Here is a 20870-nt window from a genome sequence, read left to right as displayed (position 1 = left end):
CCCAGTGTGGAGCCTCAGTTTCCCAATCAGGAAAATACAAGAGCTGGATGAGACCCTGTTGACCTGTGAGAAGGTAAAGAAGAGCCGAGCTGGGGCTGGGAGCTGCCTGGGTTCCCCTCTCCAAACTTCCCATCATCATCTCAGCCAGTCCCCTTCTGGGCTGCTGTTCTAGAGATCTCCCATCCCCCCAACACACCCCCCATATCCTCAGAACCTGACTGGATAAACTTGAGGCTTCCTTCACTCTCCTCGCTTCCAAGGCACCCCCAACTCAGCACATGCCTGCCCCAGGCCAAGGTTTGCATACACTGTGGCACTTTCCCTACAGGCAAAGTCCTAGGGCTCTAGTCCAGCTTGGGGCAGGCAGGACCTGGGTAGGGTGAGTGAGAGGCTATGGAGCAGGCATTCAGAGGTCTTGAGCCCCGCAAGGAGGCAGAAAAGGGGGAGGCCAAGTGGACTGGCACATTCAAGGGGTCCTTGCCAGAATCCTCCCTCCACTTTTATCCTAGCCAGTCCCAGAAAGGAGATCCTAAACAGGACCCTGCCTGTCACTGCCACCTTCAATTCCTGTCACCTTCTCCCGGAAGGTGCTACTTCTCAGCCTGGCGCTCTACCCAGCCCAGCCCCGAGCAGATCAGCCTCTTCTTGGGTCACCTCTTGCCTCTTCAGGGCTCCCACTCTTTTCTTGCCATCCCTCGAGAGTGCCACCCTAGACCTTCTGAGTCTGCATCTGTGCTAGTCCCTCTGCTGGGGAACCTTGTTCCTTGCTCTTCTTTCCCTGGCTAGCTCTGACTCTCACTTGCCTTGTGTATCTCAATGTAAGTAAGTCTCTTCCTCCAGGAAGCCTTTGCTGATGGCTGCTCTTGGCCAGTCTGTGCTCCTGCAGAATTGTACAGCCCATGAACAATAGCATTTATTCCCATTTAGTAACTGTTGGCCTGGGAGCCCTGTCCCCCAGGGAGTAGGGGAAGGTCTGATTCACAGCTCTGTCCTCAGCATCTGGCATAAGGCCCTGAGTTCCCCCAAGGGACTGCCAGTGAGGCTTTCCATGTGGAGTGGGGGAGAGCAGGACTGTGGACTTAAGGAAGATCCCTGCCTCTAGAGCCAGATTTCTGGGCTTTGAGTCCAGGCAGGTTGCTTATCGAACCTCTTTGTGCCTCAGCATCCTCATCCAAAAAATGGGCCCACATCACAGGACTGTGGAGGGGACCATGTGAGAGAAAGCAGGGCAAGTTCTCCGGGCAGCGCCTGGCAGGCCATGCGTGCTCAATAAACACCCGCTATTATTATCTTTATTGTTACTGGGAGCCAGAGCCCTGGGGAAGCTGAGCCTTAGGGCAGGAGATGACTGCTGGCTACTGCCCAGCAAGGCCTGGTCCATGGGGCACTGTGGGTGCCCATGTCCACTGTGGCCCCGCAGCCTCTGGGCATAGCCCAGGGACCTTGCACACACAGGCTCTCCTGGCACTTTGCTGTGTGCAGTGAGCCCAGGGAGTTCACATGCTCCAGGCCCTGAGCCCTTGCTGCCACTTAGGCCTGGGTGGTAAGGATGCATGTTTAACCTGAGGCCACAGCCTCTAGACAACACCAACCCCTACCTCCTAGGGGTCCTGGGGGATTCAGTTCTCTGTGAAAAGCACTTACCACATGTGCTACCAGTCAGACCAAGGATCTGATGCCAAGCTCTATGCTGAGGACTCTAAGCCTGGCTGTGTGAGGACATTATTTTCCCAGGGTTCCCTGGGCCACAGCTGGTACATCTCTGAGCTGCCATCCAGGGATCCTGAGGGAAAGAATTGCCAGTCTGGCCAACCTGCTATTATAGGACCCATCTGCCTCATCACTCTTTTTTCCTCAGGGCTCGAATCAGTGCAGGTGAGGGAGAGACAGGAGTCCAGACCCCCAAGGAAAATAAAAGCCTGTGATGAGAAAATAAGAATATTTTTCAATATGCTGCACCCCAATCTTCAGAGCACTTGCTGAAATCTGTGAGGTGGGGAGCTGGAGATGGCATTGGCATCCTAGGTAGAAGGAAGCTGGTGCCTCAGACAGGTTTAATCACCTGCCTGGTGCCACACAGACTCTAGAAAACAAAGGCAGGAGCCAAACCCACCCTGGTAAACTCTGAATACACTGCTATTGAACCTGCCTGGCCCAGCCCAATTTTGGGCAAGAGCCCTGAGCTGGTTCTTGAGGGCAGGGCCTGAGGCTCCTCTGTTCCCTTAATTCCTCTCTCCATCTGCCCCAGACTCCTCTTCTGCTGGCCCCACAGATCAGCTGGAGGAGGCAAGATGTTGCCCCCAAACACTTTGGGAACTGCATAAGGTTGTCAACTTTAAATTTTGCCAACTAAGGAAATTTGAAAAAAAATTCTCAGCCCATCATTTTATAAAAGAAAGGACATAATCTCAGCATAAAAGACAGTGCTTTAAATGGAATAAATTTAGCTTTATGAAAAAGTCACCAGTTGTCCTTATTTTCTTGGGTTTTGCCTTAGGCTACAGAAAACCACCTTGGGTCTGCTGACGAGTTGGAGAAACCATTTGAAAATCTGGGCTTGGAAATCAGAGTCACAGTTTCAAACCCTGCCTCTGCCACAAACAAGCTGTGTGATTTGGTGTGCCTACTTTCCCTTCTCTTGTCTATAGAACAAGAACAATAGCAGTGTCAGCTCCATAACGGGGATGAGAAGAAGTAGCTGGCCTGGGCTCTGTGGAACAGATCAGTCAAGCACCGGTTCCCTCCTGGGCCTCCAGCACACTGTCCTAAGGATAAAGCCATCTCCATTGCCCAGTGATCAAATCCTGGCCCTCAGGGTCCTGAGCACCTCAGACTGCAGATAGCAGGACTTGGACAGCCCTGCCTCCAAGCTTTCCCTCTCACTGTCCCAGCCACTTGGGCCATGCACGAGGATCAAACCACCAGAGCTTATTGAAGAGATCATCAAGTGCTTTCTCCACCTGTCTCCAGTTGGAAAAACCCTTCTCCTCCTTATAACCATGCTTCAAGGCTACCTTTATTTCCTCGCCCATACACATTCACTCATTTCCAGTCCCATGCCATGCTCAGGGCTCACAGCCCACCCACTCTGGTCTTATTACCCAATTTGGAAGAACCAAGAACACCTGGGTTGAGGGAAGCAGTGCTCTGAGGACACTGAATGACGCCCCCCACCCTAGCTGACTCCCAGGGTGGGTCAAAGAAGAAGTGGTTCTTTGAAGAATTGGGCTTTGAAAGACATATGGGAGTTAGCCAGAGGCTGTGGTGGACAGAGAAGGGAAATGAGGCAGAAGAAAAAGCCCAGAGAGCAGTAAATAGAACAACAGTTGGGGGTACTATTGGTTATTGGGGGGGCAGGGGAGAAGCAAAGCATGTCTAGGGGGAGGGCTCCCTGATTTCGACACTGGGAGTGTGGTGGGTAGGTTTGGTGGGACAAGCTGAGTTTGAGATGCCCAGGGGATGCGGCCCCTCACAGGAAGGTCAGGGATGAAACTGCGGAAAGAGGGAGAGGCTCAAGGAGGTGTACCTTGATGTCGTAGGAGTGCAGGAGACTACCCAGGGAACTATGCAGAGAGGAAGGTCCCAAACAAGGCTCCAATACTCAGAGGCAGAGTGAAGAAGCAGAGGGACTGAAGGAACTAGAGAGGCAAGGAACTGGAGAGGCAAGGTAAGCCTGTTTCAAGATGTAAAGCAGTAGGCTTGGTGGTGCATGTCTGTAGTACACTTGAGGCAGCTTTTGCAGGAGGATTGATTGAGAGAACAAGGTCATCCTGAGCTACCATCACATGACTGACTCTCTCTCTCTCTCTCTCTCTCTCTCTCTCTCTCTCTCTCTCTCTCTCTCTCTCTCTCTCTCTCTCTCTCTCTCTCTTTCTCAAGTCATGGAGCTTGAACTCTATCTAGGCCTGGGTGCCGTCCCTGAGCTCTGTAGCTCAAGGCTGGCGCTCTACCACTTGAGCCACAGTGCCACTTCTGGTCTGGTTTTCTGGTGGTTAATTGGAGATAAAGAGTCTTTACCAAGGCCCCAGGGCTAGCTTTGAACCATGATCCTCAGTCTCCTGGGTAGCTAGGATTACAGGCATAAGCCACCAGCGTCTGGCCCTTGTCTCATGTTTAGAAAAAGAATCAAGAGGAGGGGGCTGAGGGTGTGGCTGGTAACACATTTCCCTAGCATGTGTGAAACCCTGGGCTCCACCTCTGTCGCTGGAAAAAAAAAAAAAAGAAACAAAAAGCACGGGTGGGGTGGGTGGGAGCTGATGTCCTCGCTCAGCCTTTCACCCCAGGTTGTACTGCAACCCCCTGCTGGACCAAGAACCCACCTTTGGCTCCCCATCCCAGTGTCTCCCACCAATCCCAAGGTTGGAAGGGGAGAAGGGGAATGGGTTCTGGGGCTTAGCCTTCCTCCCACACCACTTTCCAACAATTCCCTTCTACTGAGCTATATCCTTAGGCAATTAGGTCCCTTCTCCTGGCCTCAGTTCCCCCAGCTATAGGACAAAGGTGAGGATGTGTTGGAGGTCTGAGGCCTCCTCTCTGCTGTTGGATAAGAAAATGGGTAGGGGTGGGAGGCCTATTGTGGACTTGACCTATTGGTCCTATCCCCAAGGGAGGAAGGTCTCAGAGACCTGATCCCCACTGTGCCCAGGGGCTGGCCCCTCAGCTGAGGGTGCTGGTCCTGAGCAAGAGCAGAGGTACCCAGATTGTGCTGACAAAGCTGTTCCTTCTCCCACCACCTCTACCTAACCCTCCGCTCACTCTCCTCCCCTCCCCTCCCCTGACAGCCAGAGCCCAGCAAAAAATAAACCCAAAGACAGTGACCAGCACCAGCCTGAGGCTCCCCAGAAGGGTGAAGATGCAGCCCATGACCCCGATTCCCAGTAGGTCCCAATCTGATTTCCTTTCCAAAGTTCTCCTCTGTTTTTCCCATGCTGTAGGAGAAGAATGCCAATCCTTGGCTTGATGGGGACAATTAAATTTCCAGTCTTGCTAGACAGGGGCATAGAGTCTTTAAAAAAAGAGTACCTCAAAGACTCGCTCCCACCTCCTATTTATTAGGCAGTCCTTCCTGATGTCTAATCGCTATCCCTTCTGCTCCATTTACTTTTAGCAAGCTTCATCTAGTCCCATCCACTTGGCTGAGGTGTTTGAGGAATCAAAAAGAGTGGACCCTAAGAACTCCCTCCAGCTCCCTGCTCTACTCCCTGTTCCCCAGTCTCTAGGTGGGAGAGAAGAGAGTGGAATCCTGGAGCTCCCTGTTCCTTTTCCTCTCTCCCTTGGGCACTGCCCACAGATTGCCAACCCAATTAGTCTGTTGTCTGGGCTGACCCTCCAACCCTCCCCCGCACCTTTCGGTGCCAATCCCCAGGGCACAATGATCTTACCCTGGGGACAGAGTTACCCAGCGAGCCACAAGTCCTGAGAGACTCCATGGGGACTTGAGACCTGATCAGCACCCTCCTCCAGCCTGCAGAGCTGCCTTTGGGCCAGCAGGCTCCTAGGCTCCCTTCTCTTCTAGAACATAAGCGCCTCTCCCACTTCAAATCCTAGGTCCTGAGACAGAAGCTCCTCTCCCTCCTCCATTCTGCTGTGCAACCCTGAGTCTATCTTCGACCCGTTTTACAGAGGACGATGTTGAGGTGCAGGATAAGGGTAGAGCAGGGATGTTACTACCTTCAGGAAGAGTGAAAACAGATTTGGACTCTGCCCTCAATCCAGAGACCTGCTCAGAGGAGAGGGGCATTTTCTTCCTCTCCCAAGGGCTCCGGCTACCACCCTGAGCACCACATCCCTGGAGCCAGCTAGCTGCCAGGGTATGAGTGTGCCACAGTGATGCCGTGCCACACACCTCTCCCCATGCACGCAATACACTTAAACCCACACCGAGATACTTGGAGCCACTGACATGGGAGGCAGCAGAGTCCAAGGGGCCTGCAGGCCGGGCAGCTTCCTTGAAGGACTCTGGCTCCCCAAGCCTGGCCCAGCTTTGGTGTTCATTAACTACAACTCTCAAGTGAAGGAAGACCCAAGTCCACGCACATCCCAAGGCCCTGGGTTAGTGTTTCCATTCACTCTCCAGATGCATGACCTGGAGTAAGTGGGTGCTGTCTGCTCCCCCAGCCTCCCTCTCCCCCGGGATGAAGTGAGGGGGAGGATGGACTCACAGACACAATGGCTGTGAGGGTAACGTGAGAGAAAGAATGCAAGGGGCTCAGTGGAGATGAGGAGTCACGCATCTGTGGCCCCAGCTACCCACTTCCTGTGGGACAACTCTGAGGATATTCAAAGCCCCCCACAGTCCCCCTCAGCCCCTCAACTCCTGCACAGGGCACTGCTCCTGCGAATGGTACTCAGACGGAATTCCCTGCTGAGCCCCCAGCCATGAAGGCAAAGAGGAGGCTGGGGAGGGGGTGGATGAGCCAAAGGGTGAGGGGTGAGAAAAACCTTAGGCCGCTGCCTGCTCCTTGGGGCCCGGCCCAGGCTGTAGTGCCTCCCCACCCTGTTCCCAAGCAGCTTCAGCAACTTTGATGGCTCAGAGAACCTTAAATTAATCACCCACTCAAAGTGCTGCCATCTGCCCAAGAGTAATCACCTCCTGAAGCACTCCTGGCTCCAACATTTCGCCAGGGATTGAAGTCAGACTTCCAGCAGGGCTTCCTCAATGAGAAGAAGGAATTTACTACAGAACTGGGGAGGGGTAGGCAGGCGATGAGAGATCTAACCTGACCGCCAAGGGGACCAGAAGAAGGAAGAAGAAAAGGGGTGCTGAGAGAGCAGAAGGGGAGGGAGGCAGGCAATTTAGCAATGAGATGGTTTCTCTATACTTCCACTCTTTACAAAGACCAAATGAAAGGACAGGGGCTCAAAAAGAGCAGACAAGGAATGTGGGTCACACTCAGACAGCTTCCCAAGCCCAACACAAAGTTCGGTCTTCCCTGATGAGGGAAGGCTAGGATGAGGAAGGCAGTGGGGGGAAGGCCTGGTCTGGGAGGCAGAGGTTAGCCCTGCCTGGCTAGGTGTGAGCTTGGAGGAGTTGGACCCCCACCCCCTTCTATATAACCATCACTACAAGGCAGACCATAAAAATCAGGAGGAAAGGGACGCAAGCTTCTAGGAGACCAGCCATGCTGCTCCCCCATGGTTCTAATACTGGAAGGCGGCTCAGCCCCTGACGCCCCACCCCACCCCCACCACCCGAAGGTCAGCTTGCAGCCATGGATAGGTAAAGGAAAAAACTCCAGGGTGACAGCCAGTTAGGATCTGTGCTTGGGTCTGCCTTGGCGCCCTGGCCCTAGGTGTCTATGAAGTGAATGGGAAGGTGGGAGAAGCTGTGCATTCATTTCTTCTCCTTGGATGGATGCTGTACGTACATGAGACGCATGGTATGTGTGTGTGTGGGGGGAGATGTTTAGACAGTCATGCATCAGGAAAAGCAAAGAAAGTGTGAGTGTAAACTGGGTGCCAGTGAGTCCCACCTGTAATCCCAACTACTCAGGAAGCTGAGATCTGAGGATCACAGCTCAAAGCCAGCTAGGGCAGGAAACTCTGTGAGACTCTTAACTCCAATTTGGCCACCAGAAAACTGTAAGTGGCACTGTGGCTCAACGTGGTAGAGCACTAGTCTTGAGCAAAAGAGCTCAGGGACAGTGCCCAGGTCCTGAGTTCAAGCCCCATAAATGTAAGTACACTGGTGCTGGGGATGAATGACACTAGGGTAGTGCTCTAAGGGAGCGGGGGTTGGAGTGCTGGCTGAAGCTGAATCTGACCGTCAGCCCTGACAGTCCCAGAACAGTTATAAGTCAGACTCTGAGGTCTCAGTTTCCTCATCTGTTACATGGGGGGCACAACCGCCTACTGAGAGCAGCTAAGAGCACTTAGCAAGGTGCTGGCACATAGCCGCCACTGCATGCCCAGCCAGGAACTCCAGAGCAAACTCTCAGGGCCATGCTGGTGGCCACCGGGAACAAAGAGAACTGTCCTGGGAGTCTTGGGGTCTGGTCCTTTCGATCCGCACCAATTTACCACGTGACTTTGGTCTCTAGGGCATTAGTTTTCTCAAAATGGAACTGTCAAATTGTGAGGACCAACCATGTGGAGACCCTTGAAAATTCTGGGTCCTTTTTACTTGAATGATTTCCAATCCAGATGGTCATCAGAGTGGGAGGATAGGGTCCAGGGTTAGGAATCTGAAGGCCCCAGGAGTGGCTACCACCTCCCCATCTCCTCCCCTCCTCATTCCCACAGCTTCTGACCCCAGGGACAAGGCTGAGAGAGGATGTTTACAGAGCCTTAAACCTTCACATAGAGAAAGTCTGCTGGCGGGGGGGGGGGGGGGGTGGCGGGAAGGGGGGGAAGCAGGCAAGCATGTCACAGTGATTTTGGAAACCATGGAGAGCCAAGGGCTTCTCACTCTGTACCCTTCTAGCCCTGGGCCTCCAAGGGAGGCTGGTGCAGCCTTCAAGAGGAAACCGTGAAGGGTGAGCCTTCCTTGAAAGGACTCAGGAAGTAGGATGGGCAGTGATGGGCACTTAGCACAACTCAGAGAGGCAGGGCCTGGGAAGGGTTGAAGGATGACAAACACCAGGGCCAGGGCCATAGAGGGGTAGAAAGAACTTGGAAGGAGGACCAAGGGCCTAAAGAGACAGGAAGAGATGGAGGGACCCCTTGATCTACAGTTCAAAAGGAGAAGGCAGGAGCTGGCAGTACTCACTTCCTAGAGGCACAGCTGTTGGCAGAAGAGGGCCACTTAGGGATTATCTCTGCCAATCCTCCAGCCCTACGTGCCTGGAAAAGGTGCCAATTCTATGTGGGGCCCCTAGGTACTGCTGGCAGGTATGAGAAAGGTGTCCCAACACTCTCCTAAGCTTTCTCTTACGGGTCCTTCTTTAGAGGCCCTCCTGGCACAACCTCAACCTCTCGGAAGGGGGTCCTAACTCCGGACATCCCTCACTTGATTTGCCTTTGATAGAGATGTAGGAAGTACAGGGATTGGCTGAGAAACCTCTTCCCTAACTCTGATAATAACATCCATCCAGGGGCTGGGAATATGGCCTAGTGGTAGAGTGCTTACTAAACTCTTCCCCTCCCATTACCTCTTCCAACATGGAGGCCTGCAAGATGGGAGGCTCTACCCACTTTGACCATCTACAGATCCAAGGCTCAGAGAGGCCACAGAGTACTCAGTTGGTGGGGCTCTTAGCCCCTTGGCCCCCTTGACCCCTAAGATGGATGAGCAGTTTCCTGTGATTCCTAAATATCCGGACATTTTCACACCACATTTCCTCCCACAACACTCCAAGAAATACTTTAGCCCTGGGTTCCTGGTGACAAGTGGTCAGGACAAGCATGCCCCGGGCCAGGGCATTCCTGGCATTTGGAAAGAGCCGGATGTGGGGCAAAGGTGTCAGCAGATTTAGCTCCTAGAGAGGAAGAGGAGGCCATTCCATTGAAAGTGTCAATTGGAGCTGGTTGGGGTTAGGAATTGGGGTCCTTTACCTCCAGTAACTGTTCAGGGACGAGGAGGCCAGATCTGGGAACTAAGGATCCTAGGTCAGAGCTGGATTGATTTCCCTCCACCAGACACGCCTTGGCAAAAATCCCCTCTCAGCTGGTGAAACGGTGCCCTGTCAAAGTCTCAGCCTCTGTGGACATCGAGGAAGCTGCCATGTAATCATTCTTTTTCTTTGTTTGGCACAGGGCTGGGACTGGAACCCAAGGTGTCAAGCACACAAAGCAAATGCTGGGTCTCCAGCCCTCTTACAGCCACTCTCAATGAGCAGCCCCTGCCTCTCCTCCAGGCCCCCGATACTGAATTTCACCACTTAGATGGTCATCCTAGGCCTCCACAGGGCTCTGGGAGATGGGCTACTGCTCACTGTTGACCTGGACTCAAAGCCAGACTTCATATTCTGCACGTACCCAACTCTGCTGGCTCTCTGAACAAAGTCAAGGCTGCCACCCCTAGGCACTTAATGGCCAACAGAGCTCTCTTCCTCTGCCCTTGCTGGTACTGTCTTTCTCCTGTCACCTCTAAAGTTCTATTGAGCCTGGTTGGGGCAGAGGCAAATATGCAGGAGAGGCAGAAGGAGAGGCAGCTAGACCAAAAGCAGGCAGCAAAAGACAGGTAGAAGACTAGCCATTAGATAGTCAGGTAGATAGACAGATGGACACAGAGAAATTCAGATTATTAGACAGGCCCATGAAGGAATGAAACAGACGAGCAGAAAGATAGCAGAACTGTTAGGTGCACACAGACAGGCTATCTCATGCACAGGTGGAAAATTCAGTCTGGCAAAGCGACAGCCAGCCAGAAGTGTGGGACAGTCAGGTGGACTGTCCAGATGGCCACCAGAGACCCTAATATCAGAGGACCCCAAACTCTGATGGTGACAAGGAAGGATTAACAGTCACGCATTGTGTCTCCGAGGCACCTCCCAGAGTCCCAGCACCAGGCCCAGCCCTTTAACTGATATCGGCAGGGCCTCTCATGTTCCTGGCCTGGCAAGGCTGTCCCTCAAGACTGAGCTCATAGCTGCCAAAATTCACTCTTTACATCCAAGAGGGGTCAGTGTTTTTAAAAGTTGTAGAAGCCTGGTGAGGGAGAGGAGGGGCCGGCAGTGTCAGTGTTTCCAAACATACCCCTCTCCTCTTTCTTTTTCCCCAAGTCCAGAGCCAGGCCTGCTACAGCCAGCCAGCAAGGCAGGGGAACTGGGTCCAGCCTGCAGGGCAAGGGCTGGGCAACACAGGCAGAGCAGCCCGCTGCTTCTGCTGGCTGGAAAGTTGGAGGTAGCAAGGCAAGACTAATAAAGACACTTGTAAATTTAGAAAAAGCACATTGCCTGACAAGGGCCATAAGGACCCCTAAAACCTCTACAACCAGAAGATAGTCATGAGCTGGGGTTTAGGGTGTCTCTGGATAGAGAGGCAAATTAAGGGGAGGCCAGGCGGGACTCCATCCTAGCTACGGAGCTGGAGAGAAGGTGGCAGAGAGTGTGGAGGCCAAAAGATCATCTTTGGGTCTGGGGCACAGAAAGAGGGGAAGGGAGTCGCACACTGGTGGCCACAGACTTTGCCAAGTGGAGGGGACAAGTACCTGAGAGCGTGGTGCAGGGACTAGTGGCAGGGTGGGAGCTAGAAGAGGTGGAGGAGGAGGTCCGAGCACAGTGAGCTGGGTCAGGTCCAGGAGATCTGGCGCTAGGGTCGGTCAGGGGTGACACCTGGGACTCGGGCCCGACCGGGAGAGACGCGAGGGTCGGCTGTGGGGCTGGGGGCCGGGGGGGGGGGGGGGGGGGCGGAGCCGGGGCGGGGCGGCGATCCCCGGGGAGCGAGCTGGCGCTGGGGCCGCGAAGAGGCGCCCGGAGGGGCGCGGGGTCGCGAACTCACATGAAGACGTGGTAGACGAAGGCCCAGCCGCGGGGCCGCTCCAGCACGTTGTAGACCCAGTTCTGCAGGCGGCGGTAGCGCTTGTGCGCCGCGGACGAGCGCTGGCCGCAGGCGGAGCCCGAGCCGGAGCCCGGCCCTGGGAGGGGCGCGCCGGGCGGCAGGGGGCTGCCCAGGAGGCCGTGGCGGCGCGGGGAGCCGCCCCCGCCCGCCTCGCCCTGCTCGCTCTGCACGGCCGTGAGCGCCACCAGCTCGGCGCGAGGGGCGTCCCCGGGCGGGGGGCCCAAGCCGAGGCGGCGCGGGGGGGCCTCGGCCATGGGCGGCGCCGGTCGGGAGGGGGGGGGCGAAGCCACTCGGATCCGGGGCGGGGGCGCGCTCGGGGCGCTCAGCGACACATGGCTCGGACCCGGGACCGGTGGGGGCGATCCAGGGCGCTCGTGGGCAGCGGGGGCTAGGGGCCGGGCTGGGGCCGCGCTGGGGCCGGGGGCGGGCGCTCGGAGCCTTGGGGCGGCCGGAGCCCGCACTGACCGCCCGCTTCCCCGGCGACTGGGGCGGCTCTTTCCGACTCCAACTCTCTTATTACGCGCTCCATGCCGCTCGCCTTTCCACCTGCCGCCGGCGCGCCGCTCACATGTCACCCTCCCCCGCCCCGCCCCTCCCCCGCCCGCCCCCGCCCGCCCCGCGGCCGCCTTCCCAAATCGGGAGGGAGCTGGCGAGCGGAGGGAGGGGACGCGCGCCCGGGGCGGCGGGGCTGGGAGCGCCGGCGCCCGACCGCGTGGCAGGGACAGTGTGCGTGGGACCGCGAGGCTGGGCGTGTGCAAGTGGTGAACGACTGCGGGAGGGGGGCGCCTGGTGTCCTTGATCGCCGGGCCTGGGGGTGGGACCGTGTCGTGGGTGGTTGTGGCCGCGATCGTGCACGGGACACGGTGTGTGTCCGGTGGAGTTCAGGTGTGAGTGGTGGAGGAGTGGCTACTGCGTGTGCAGAACGGGCGTGGGCGCGTGGGAATAGCGCGCGCGCCCGCGCCCGTGGGAAGCCAGGTGTGCCAAGTCCCGGCTGCGCGGCGGGCTGGTGGTGGCCGTCAGGAGATGTCCCGCTCCGCTTGAGCCCCAAGTGCCACGTGCCGGGTGTTTCAAGTGCGCCCCAGACCGAGCGAGCGGCCCCGGGGAAGCAGCGGCGGCCTTGGGGCCCCAGGACCGGCCGGATGCATCAGGGTGCGTGGAGCACACGGGGGCCCCAGGTGTGTCTCTTTCCTCCCATCTCTTCCCTTCTTGGTAGTGGGGGGGGGGCGGCTAGCAACTCTGCCCTCAAGTAGAGCCTCCCCCACTGCCCACCCCGTGGGAAACCCTCCCTTGTCGGGTCCCGGAGCCAGGTTGAGGTCGGTCAGATGGGGTGTTGGGACAGAAGCGCTGTTCCAGCATTAAGGGAGTCCCCAACACTCCCCGACCCAAGACCCACAGACTCTTGCCCAGAAAGCAGAGACTTTCTCCCCTTTCCCCGCCCAGCTGGAAGTTCTTAGTAGCCCGACCTCCGTCTCTAGAGCTCTCCCAGCCCTGTACAGGGTGATAATTGGGATTTCTGGATGCTCCGTCCCTCTTTCCCTGCCTAAAGCTGTGGCCACCTCAGCCTCGGCCTCCCCCCCACCCCTCAGGCCCTGCCCCAGGGCGAAGCGCTTCCGCAGCAAACTCTTCTGTGTTCCTTTGGGAGGATCTCGGGGGACACAGCGAGCGAGCGGCGGGAGGGGCGGCGGAGGGGGCGGGAAGGCGAGCTCGATACTCAGCTGTCAGCAAAGGCAGCATTGATCTGCTGAGTGCCAGAGGGGGAGGGCGGGAGGAGGGCTGTGGGCGGACTGGGAGGGGCTGCAGGAACCTGAGAGAGGGGTCCTGAAGCTCAACGGGGCATCTGGCCCACACCCCAACCCCTAGCCACTGTTTCCTCTCTGCGCAGCTGGGGTGCCTTGGGGTGTCTGACCTGAATCTCTCCTATTGCTCCTTGGCTCCAGAGGTGCTCAGGGCCAAAATCTAGTGCTCTAGGCAGGTTCTACTCTGATCTTCTACTGGCAGCAGGAGGTCTGTAGACCCCAGAACTCCAGGACCTAGAGTACTGAGTTATCTTCTTCCTGTAATGGCTCTGCCGGCCCCCTCTCTTCCCTGTGTGGCACTGACTCCTCCAAGACTTAACTCCATCCACACCCTCCATCCTGGCCCCCGGGGGTCATAGGCCCCCCTGGTCTGGACATAAACCATGCAGGAAAGAGGGCAGCCAGAGGCTGAGTCCTTTGAAGCTCTTCTGTGGCAAAAAAGAAAAAGAAACTTGAATTCAGGTTGCCCTTATCAGCAGCACCCTGAATACCTAAATTTGGGTCTGTCTTGGGAAATCGGATCCTGTAGCTCAGCATCACGTCTGAGCCCAGTACATCTCTTTCCATTTGGGGGACTACAAAAGTCCCTTCCCCTCCTTAGGCACAGCCAGACCAGCCTCCAGATTACCACTCCCCCAGCCCCACCCCCAAGGCAGGAGGAAGAGGAAGGGGACAAGTTGTAGCTAGAAGGATGGAAGTTAGATCACAGGAGGCACCTTCGCGGTTAGAGAGACGTGTTTGTCCTGTGGGTGCATGTGTCATGGAGGCACAGGTCTACTGCTATTCAGAATGGAGAGACTGGGAACACTTCCGCGGGGGATGGGGTGGAGGAGAAGGGGGAAATAGTTCCAGAAGGCCCTCACAAAGTTTAGTGGATGTGAGTGTTCGTGGGACAGTGGAGAAGGCAGAGGACAAGTTCGGAGAGGACAGGTGGCCAACGAGTGATACCAGTGGCTTTCCTGCCCCCATCTGGATTCTCAGGACATGACTGGGAGGATGGACTTGCCCCATGGCAGCCCTTAGTGACTAAGGAACTTTTCTGAGCAGGCAGCTGTCTCAGGCTCTCTCAACTGGCCTCTGCTGGAGGGAGGCAGGCTGTGCTGTGTTCTCTCTCCTCTCTCTCTCTCTCTCTCTCTCTCTCTCTCTCTCTCTCTCTCTCTCTCTCTCTCTCTCCCCCCTCCCCACCTGTTCCCTTGACCCTGACCCTGCTCCCAGGCCTACACCCCTTCCTGGTGACACTGCTTAATCTTTCCTGCAATGCCCAGACTTCGTCACCATCCCCTGGGCACAAATCTTCTCCAGCTCTGCCCTTCACTTCCCACACACATTCACATACACACGAGAAAGGGGGCAGCTCCTTGATGGGCTGCTATCTATCACTGTGCCCGTCATCCATCAATGGAGCAGGTATTGATTGAGGGGAGAGGAGGGAGAGTGCTCCCATTTGCCAGGTACCACCCGGGTGCCAGGCCCTATCACTAGGGAACAGATAGCAGCCCTTTATTGAGAAAGTTGGGGCTCAGGAAGAGGCAGGACTCACCTAAATATAGTCAGTGGGTGACCAGGGGCTTGCCCCCTGGCTGGCAGCTGGTGCTGGGGTCAGGGCTGGGGCTGAGGATATCTACATGTGGTCAGTGCTTGTTTTCTAGGGCGCACTTGTGCCAGGGGGTGGGGTGGGATTCCTAGGCCTGACAGGTTTGAGATGTGGAAATGGCTAGGACTTTGGTCCTTGGGGCCAGGTTCATACCTGTTATTGACTCTGATTGTGGCCATAGATTATCACCAGTATGGAATCTTCTGGAACGGAAGAGAGTGGCTTAAATTGGCAGTTTTCAGACTTTATGAGCAAAGAATACTTCTTACAGAAAGCATTCAAGCATTCACACATTCAACAATCTTTGAAGTGATGGAGTCGAGGTTCTGTCCAGCTGCCTCCCCATCCCTCCCTAATCCAAAAGACAGACAGACACACCTGCATTTTCTTACTGCTCTAAGAGTTGGTGGAGGCCGAAGGAGGGAGAAGTCTCCACTGGCAATGGCAAGTGGGAACCTTCTAGGGGCAAGAGTAGGGAAAAGTTGGGCAGAAATATATAAGTAAAGCCTGCAGCTGACATGGCCGAGGCTGGAGTTAATGCATTTCTCTCTTGGAGCATCCCAGCAAGCCTGTAACACTATTCATACCTCCATCCACACTTCAGAAGACAGACTCAGTAATTGATTTGCCTGGTAGAGCTCCTGACATCTGGGTTGCAATGTGTATAGGTGAAGTACAAGGATAGGGTGTTCTTGAGCACGAGAGAGGAAGCACGAAGTGTGGCCAGGAGAGGCAGGAGGCCTTGAATGCCAGGCTGAAGCATCTAGTTTGGATAGGAAGCACAGGGCCTGGGCCTGCTGCAGAGGCTGAGGCTTCCCAGAAGATAACCCAGGAGGGGCGTGGTAGGAGATCCTGGCAATAATGGAGGTCAGTAGTACCAGGGGCAGGAAAAGCCTTGAAACTCAAGTCATGGCTGGGTTCCCAAACCTAGCTTTCTATTTCTTCCCCACTTCCCCAGATTTCAGGAGGGTAGAATGCAGTAATGCGTGAAAAGTTACAAATCAGCAGAGGGCTGTACAATCCAGAGCCACTGAACACACACCTTGCCAGTCCTCCTCTGAACAGTCTTTCTCTTTCTTTCCTTTGTGACAGTCCTAGGACTTGAACTCGGGGCCTGGGTGCTGTCCCTGAGCTTCTTTTGCTCAAGGCTAGCGCTCTGCCACTTGAGCCACAGAAGCCCCACTTCTGGCCTTTTTTGGTAGTTTAGTGGAGATAAGAGTCTCAGACTTTCCTTTCCCCTGCTGTCTTCCAACTGCAATCCTTAGATCTCAACCGCCTGAGTGAGCCCTCGGTGCCTGGTCAGTCTTCTTTATTTTTATTTTTTGTGCCAGTCCTGGAGCCGGCATTATCCCTTAATGCCCAAGGCACTTTTCCCACTCAAGGCTGGTAATCTACCACTTGAGCTACAGTTCCACTTCTGGCTTTTTGGTAGTTAATTGGAGATAAGAATCTCACACTTTTCTTGCGAGGCAGGCTTCAAACCACACACGATTCACAGATCTCAGCCTCCGGAGTAGCTAGGATTACAGGTATAAGCCACCACATCCAGCTGAACAAACCTCTTACTGCTTGGAGGAGGACTGGCAAGGAGTATGTTCATGGCATGATGTCATGGCATTATTACCTCTAGAAATCCACTAAGATCAGAAGGCGATATAAAGGAGACAGAAGACTGCCTCCCCTTTCCCCCTGCCAAAGGACAAGACATAGACCAACAAGTGAGAGAGACTTGTGTTGCCTGGGGACTTTCTTTTCTGAGTGTGCCACTGACCTATTCCCTGCCTAGAGAAAGCTAGCCAGACCTATCAGCTCTAAGCACAGGAGGAGCAGTGTCAGTGAACCTAGCAAAAGTGAACCCCCATTGATCTTAATGGGCTGGAGCGGGGCCCACATGGAGGAGACACAGAGGGGGAAGGAGGTGTGAAGATGAAGATCAAAGCCATTCCTTCTTGGATTCTTCCTGCTTTCTGCTGGAGGACCATAAAGAAGGCAATGGGATCGGGGTCTTGCTGGTAGTCTCCATGCTCTCAGTCAGAGAAGCTGTTGGGGTACACGGAGGAAAGATTATTCTGAGTCACTTAAGTAGAAAAGATATTACCAACTCTCTTGGACAAAGAAACTTGAGTGACAACTCCAGGAGGGGGATGATAAGAGAAGGAACTGGAAACTGAATGGCAATGAAAAAGGTTTAGAAAATGGATGGATAATTCTTGGTAAGAGACAGAGGTTCAGGGAGAATAAGGAGACTCAGAAAAGGCAAAGGGGCTCAGTGAGATGGTGGGGAGACTGAGAGAGTAAAACTCCCAGATCAAGATAAGTTAGTTTGAAGCTAGCTACGGTTCCTGAAAGTTCCCTTGTGTCTGATCCCAAATGACTCAAATATCTATAGGAATCCCTTATGGATTCCTATAGATTTATAAGATAAAAGATGGAATATTTCTTTTGGAAAGATAGGTATCCAAGCTGAGAAGCAAGGACAAGAAATCTTTAAGGGCAGAATGAGAGGCCATTCCTGATGGTGAACAGGGGTGGAAGCCAGATTGGGAGGGGTTGGGGGGCAGAGGGTCATGATCCAGCAGGGAAACTCGTGAGTAGAGAGGAACCGTGAGCTCCCTGCATAATGCTTGATCCAGGACAGAGCTAAACCATCTCTACCAGCACTCCTGTAAGTATGACATCTCAACCTGTCCCTGGGGTAGAGGCTCAGGACTTAATATCTATGCCATGAAGAAAAACATAAGCCAAGACACTGACATGAGAGCTGACTGGTGTAGTCCATGGTCTGGACACATACAACTAAGTCACCTCCACATCCTAGGGCAGTCAGGAAAACTGCTGCAGATTGTCTCAAGGATAATCTCCACAATGTATCAGAAGCACCTCAAGAGATATCTCTTTCATGGAAGAATTCATCCCTGAGAGGATGTTTGATATAGTTTATTAAATACAACCAAAGGGAGATTTAGTGAATTAGAAGCTTAGAACTGGGGAGCTCACCAAGAATGATACATGGAATAATAAGACAATGAAACATACAAGAGAAGAGTGAATGAGAAACTCTAGCAAATATTATTAGGTTCAGAGATACTGGAAAGTCACCAAGCTCTTTCCAGAAATAAGACATGAATTTCTAGATTTAGAAGGCCCACAGATTGCCTAGTAAGAGATCTTGAAAAACAAGACTACACCTAGACACCTTGTAGTCAAAAGTGTAGAATATCAAGAACAAAGAGGAAATTCTAAAAGCAACCAAAGAGAAAAGAACTTCTCTACAAAGGTCCAATAATTGAATTGACAGTAAACTTCTCATCAGCAACAACAGATGCCAAGAGACAGCAGAAGAGTGCTGAGGGCAAATAATTGTGAACCTACAACTCTGTACCTTGCCAAACTGTCATTTAAATCAAAGGACAAAATAAAGGCATTTGGACATGTGCGAAATCTTAGAAAGCTTCTATCCTATAGACCTTCATTGAAAGAAAGAGGTAAAGGGCCTTGGGGGAGGGGCTGTGAGCTTGGGGATGTCACGGGGTTCAGTAGAGGCCAGGACTCTGAGGGACAAGAGGTCCAGGACTGTGGGCAAGCCAGGTTGTTTCAGATCTCTCTCCAACACCAGCCAGCCAGAGGGAGCCCAGCCCAGCCCAGCCTGGCCCAGGTAGAGTCCAGCTCAGGTTTTCCCCTTTGAGTGCCAGGCCTTGCTGTCCTCCTGTCCCCCCCTTTCTGGACTGTGGTAGTGGCATGACATCCAAGCTTGGGGTGATATACCACCAGCCTGGCTTTGGAGCTTTGAGGAGGCCATGTCCAAATTACTCATGTGACTGGGCATCTGACCTCCATCCTAGGTTTCTCTCCTATAGACCAATGGATGGCTTCAGCCACACTGGCTTTTTACAAAAAGAATCATCAACAGAGAAGACAAGACCAATCAGGGCTAAGCCAGTTATGTCACTTGAGACAGATGGCTTTTTGGAGTTATCTGGCTTCATTAGATCAGCAGTGCCCTTGAACACTTTCTTAACCTCTTTTGAGCCACAGTCTCTTGCTTATTAAATGGAGAGCATTACCTACTTAAGATGAAGTGAGAATCCATCTAGATATCAAACTTTGGCTGTATTTTCCTACATAGAGATTTCTTAAAGCATAAGCTCTAACAGTCCTGCCTAGCATATCATCAGTACTAGGGGCGGGGGTGGGATGATGTGCCCAGTACTGAAGCCTTAAGAGCAGGAACCTCATCTGGCCTGTTTTCAGCTGGATTCAGAATGACCAAAACAATATCTGACACATATAGAGGATGCCAAAGAATATCTGCTGAATGACGGTGTACATGAGCCCTAAAAATAGTTTGTTGAAGTTGATATGGAAGCATCAAAGAGGTCTTTGTTGACTGCCCCAGGAATTGTTAAGTTTCAGTGAGGGCCATTTAAACTGGGCCTTGATGGATATAATATATGAGATTCTAAGTAAGAGGAAGAATAAAAGTGAATCCCAGGTACTGGGGCCAGCATTCTGAAAACATGGAGGTCAGCTCAGAAAACAGAGTAATTGTGTGACAGAAGCATAGAGTGCAGATGTGGAGAAGCTGGATGGAAAGAAAGCTGGAGAGATAAGGAGAGTCTTGAATGAATTTGAGCTGTTAGAAGTGTAGCCTAGTGGTAGAGTGCTTGCCTAGCATGCATGAAGCTCTGGGTTCTATACCTAAGTACCACATATACAGAAAAAGCCAGAAGTGGCACTGTGGCTCAAGTGGTAGAGTGCTAGCTAGCCTTGAGCAAAAATAAGCCAGGGACAGTGTTCAGGCCCTGAGTTCAAGCCCAATGACTGGCAAAAGAAAAAAAAAAAGTCTTTATTAAAACCTATCTACTTTGATGATGCAGTATTCTGGAAAAAATTTCCAGGCCTGCTAGTCCCATGGACAGTCCCCCCGCCCCCCGACCGCCCCTTTCAGGGAGTGAGTCTTATTAGAAAGGGGGCTAAAGACCTAGTACCCACTGACAGAGACCAAGTCCTACCCCCAGGAGTTCCTAGAATTCCAGTTGGAATAGGGTTCCACAAGGCACCTTTGAGGCCCAGGAGGGCTACATGCTGCCCCCTGGTGGCCACCACATCTGAGCAGCAAGGGAGCCAGCCAAATCCCCTTAGAATCCCAGAAATTTGCTCCAATCTCCAGCTTGCTGTCCCAGAGCATACTCAATGGCTTTATTTATTCCACATAAACTCAGGGCTGGGCCAGTGGGTTCCAGGTAATGAGGTGAAGTCCTGCTCCTACAGACTCATGTGCCATCTTAGATCAAGAGAGCAACAATATATACAAGGGGTCAGAAGACCCATATTTCAGTTTAATGACACCTATAATTCATTGAGTGACCTTGGGCAAGTCACTGCTCTTCACTAGGCCTCTTCTGACTGCATCTGTAACACAGGGATTACGATCCTCTTCCTGTCTCTCCTGCAGGGTCACTGTGAAGATCATCAGGACGGATGCTGCAAATGCTAGAAAAAATGTTCAAAGAGTGCTCCGGATGTAAGGGGATCGTGCTGGGTATTAGATAGGGGCTCTCTTGGGCTGCACTAAAGGGTTTGTTTACACCAGGATGGGCCCTGCTGGCAAGGCCATTTAAAGGGAACGCACTCAGCAAAGAAGCTGCTTGCCAATCATCATTGATCGAAGTATTTCCAAAACAAGAATGAGAGTCTATGGGAAAAAGGGACACAGTTCTGCTTGGATTTTTAGGAATGACTGGAAGAGCAGCAAGGTAAGACAGAGGGTGCGGGGAAGTAGGACAATGAAGCTTTACCTTTTCTGAGATCAGGGCTCTTCAGCCTGTTCATTTCTCTTGTATTCCCCATGCACAGTCGAGCAGTGAAAGCTTGCTGTTAGGCCTCCTTCAGTCATTCTTGGGTTATGGGCACATTCGGTTAGGCAATCCTGAGATCAGGCTTTGGCCCTAATAACCTCTGTCCCTTTCTTACCTTACCACTGAACCAGTCCCCAAAACGAAGGAGTTGCCCATCGTTTTATAACTGATACGTGTTTTCCC

General features: G+C 53.4%; 1 protein-coding gene across 1 annotated transcript in view; it reads right to left on the bottom strand.

Annotated features, from left to right (window-relative positions):
* Kcnq4 (potassium voltage-gated channel subfamily Q member 4) overlaps positions 1 to 11967 on the bottom strand; it is a 51516-nt gene extending 39549 nt beyond the window's left edge. Inside the window, exon 1 of the mRNA XM_048351008.1 lies at positions 11380 to 11967. Within this exon, the coding sequence (XP_048206965.1) occupies positions 11380 to 11693 (314 nt within the window). The 5' untranslated portion in view covers positions 11694 to 11967. The remainder of the gene's footprint in view (positions 1 to 11379) is intronic.
* Positions 11968 to 20870: the final 8903 nt, after the last annotated feature.

This window comes from Perognathus longimembris, chromosome 7 (genome assembly GCF_023159225.1).
Source record: "Perognathus longimembris pacificus isolate PPM17 chromosome 7, ASM2315922v1, whole genome shotgun sequence".
Classification (NCBI taxonomy): Eukaryota; Metazoa; Chordata; class Mammalia; order Rodentia; family Heteromyidae; genus Perognathus; species Perognathus longimembris.
This window is presented reverse-complemented; position numbering and strand designations above follow the sequence as displayed.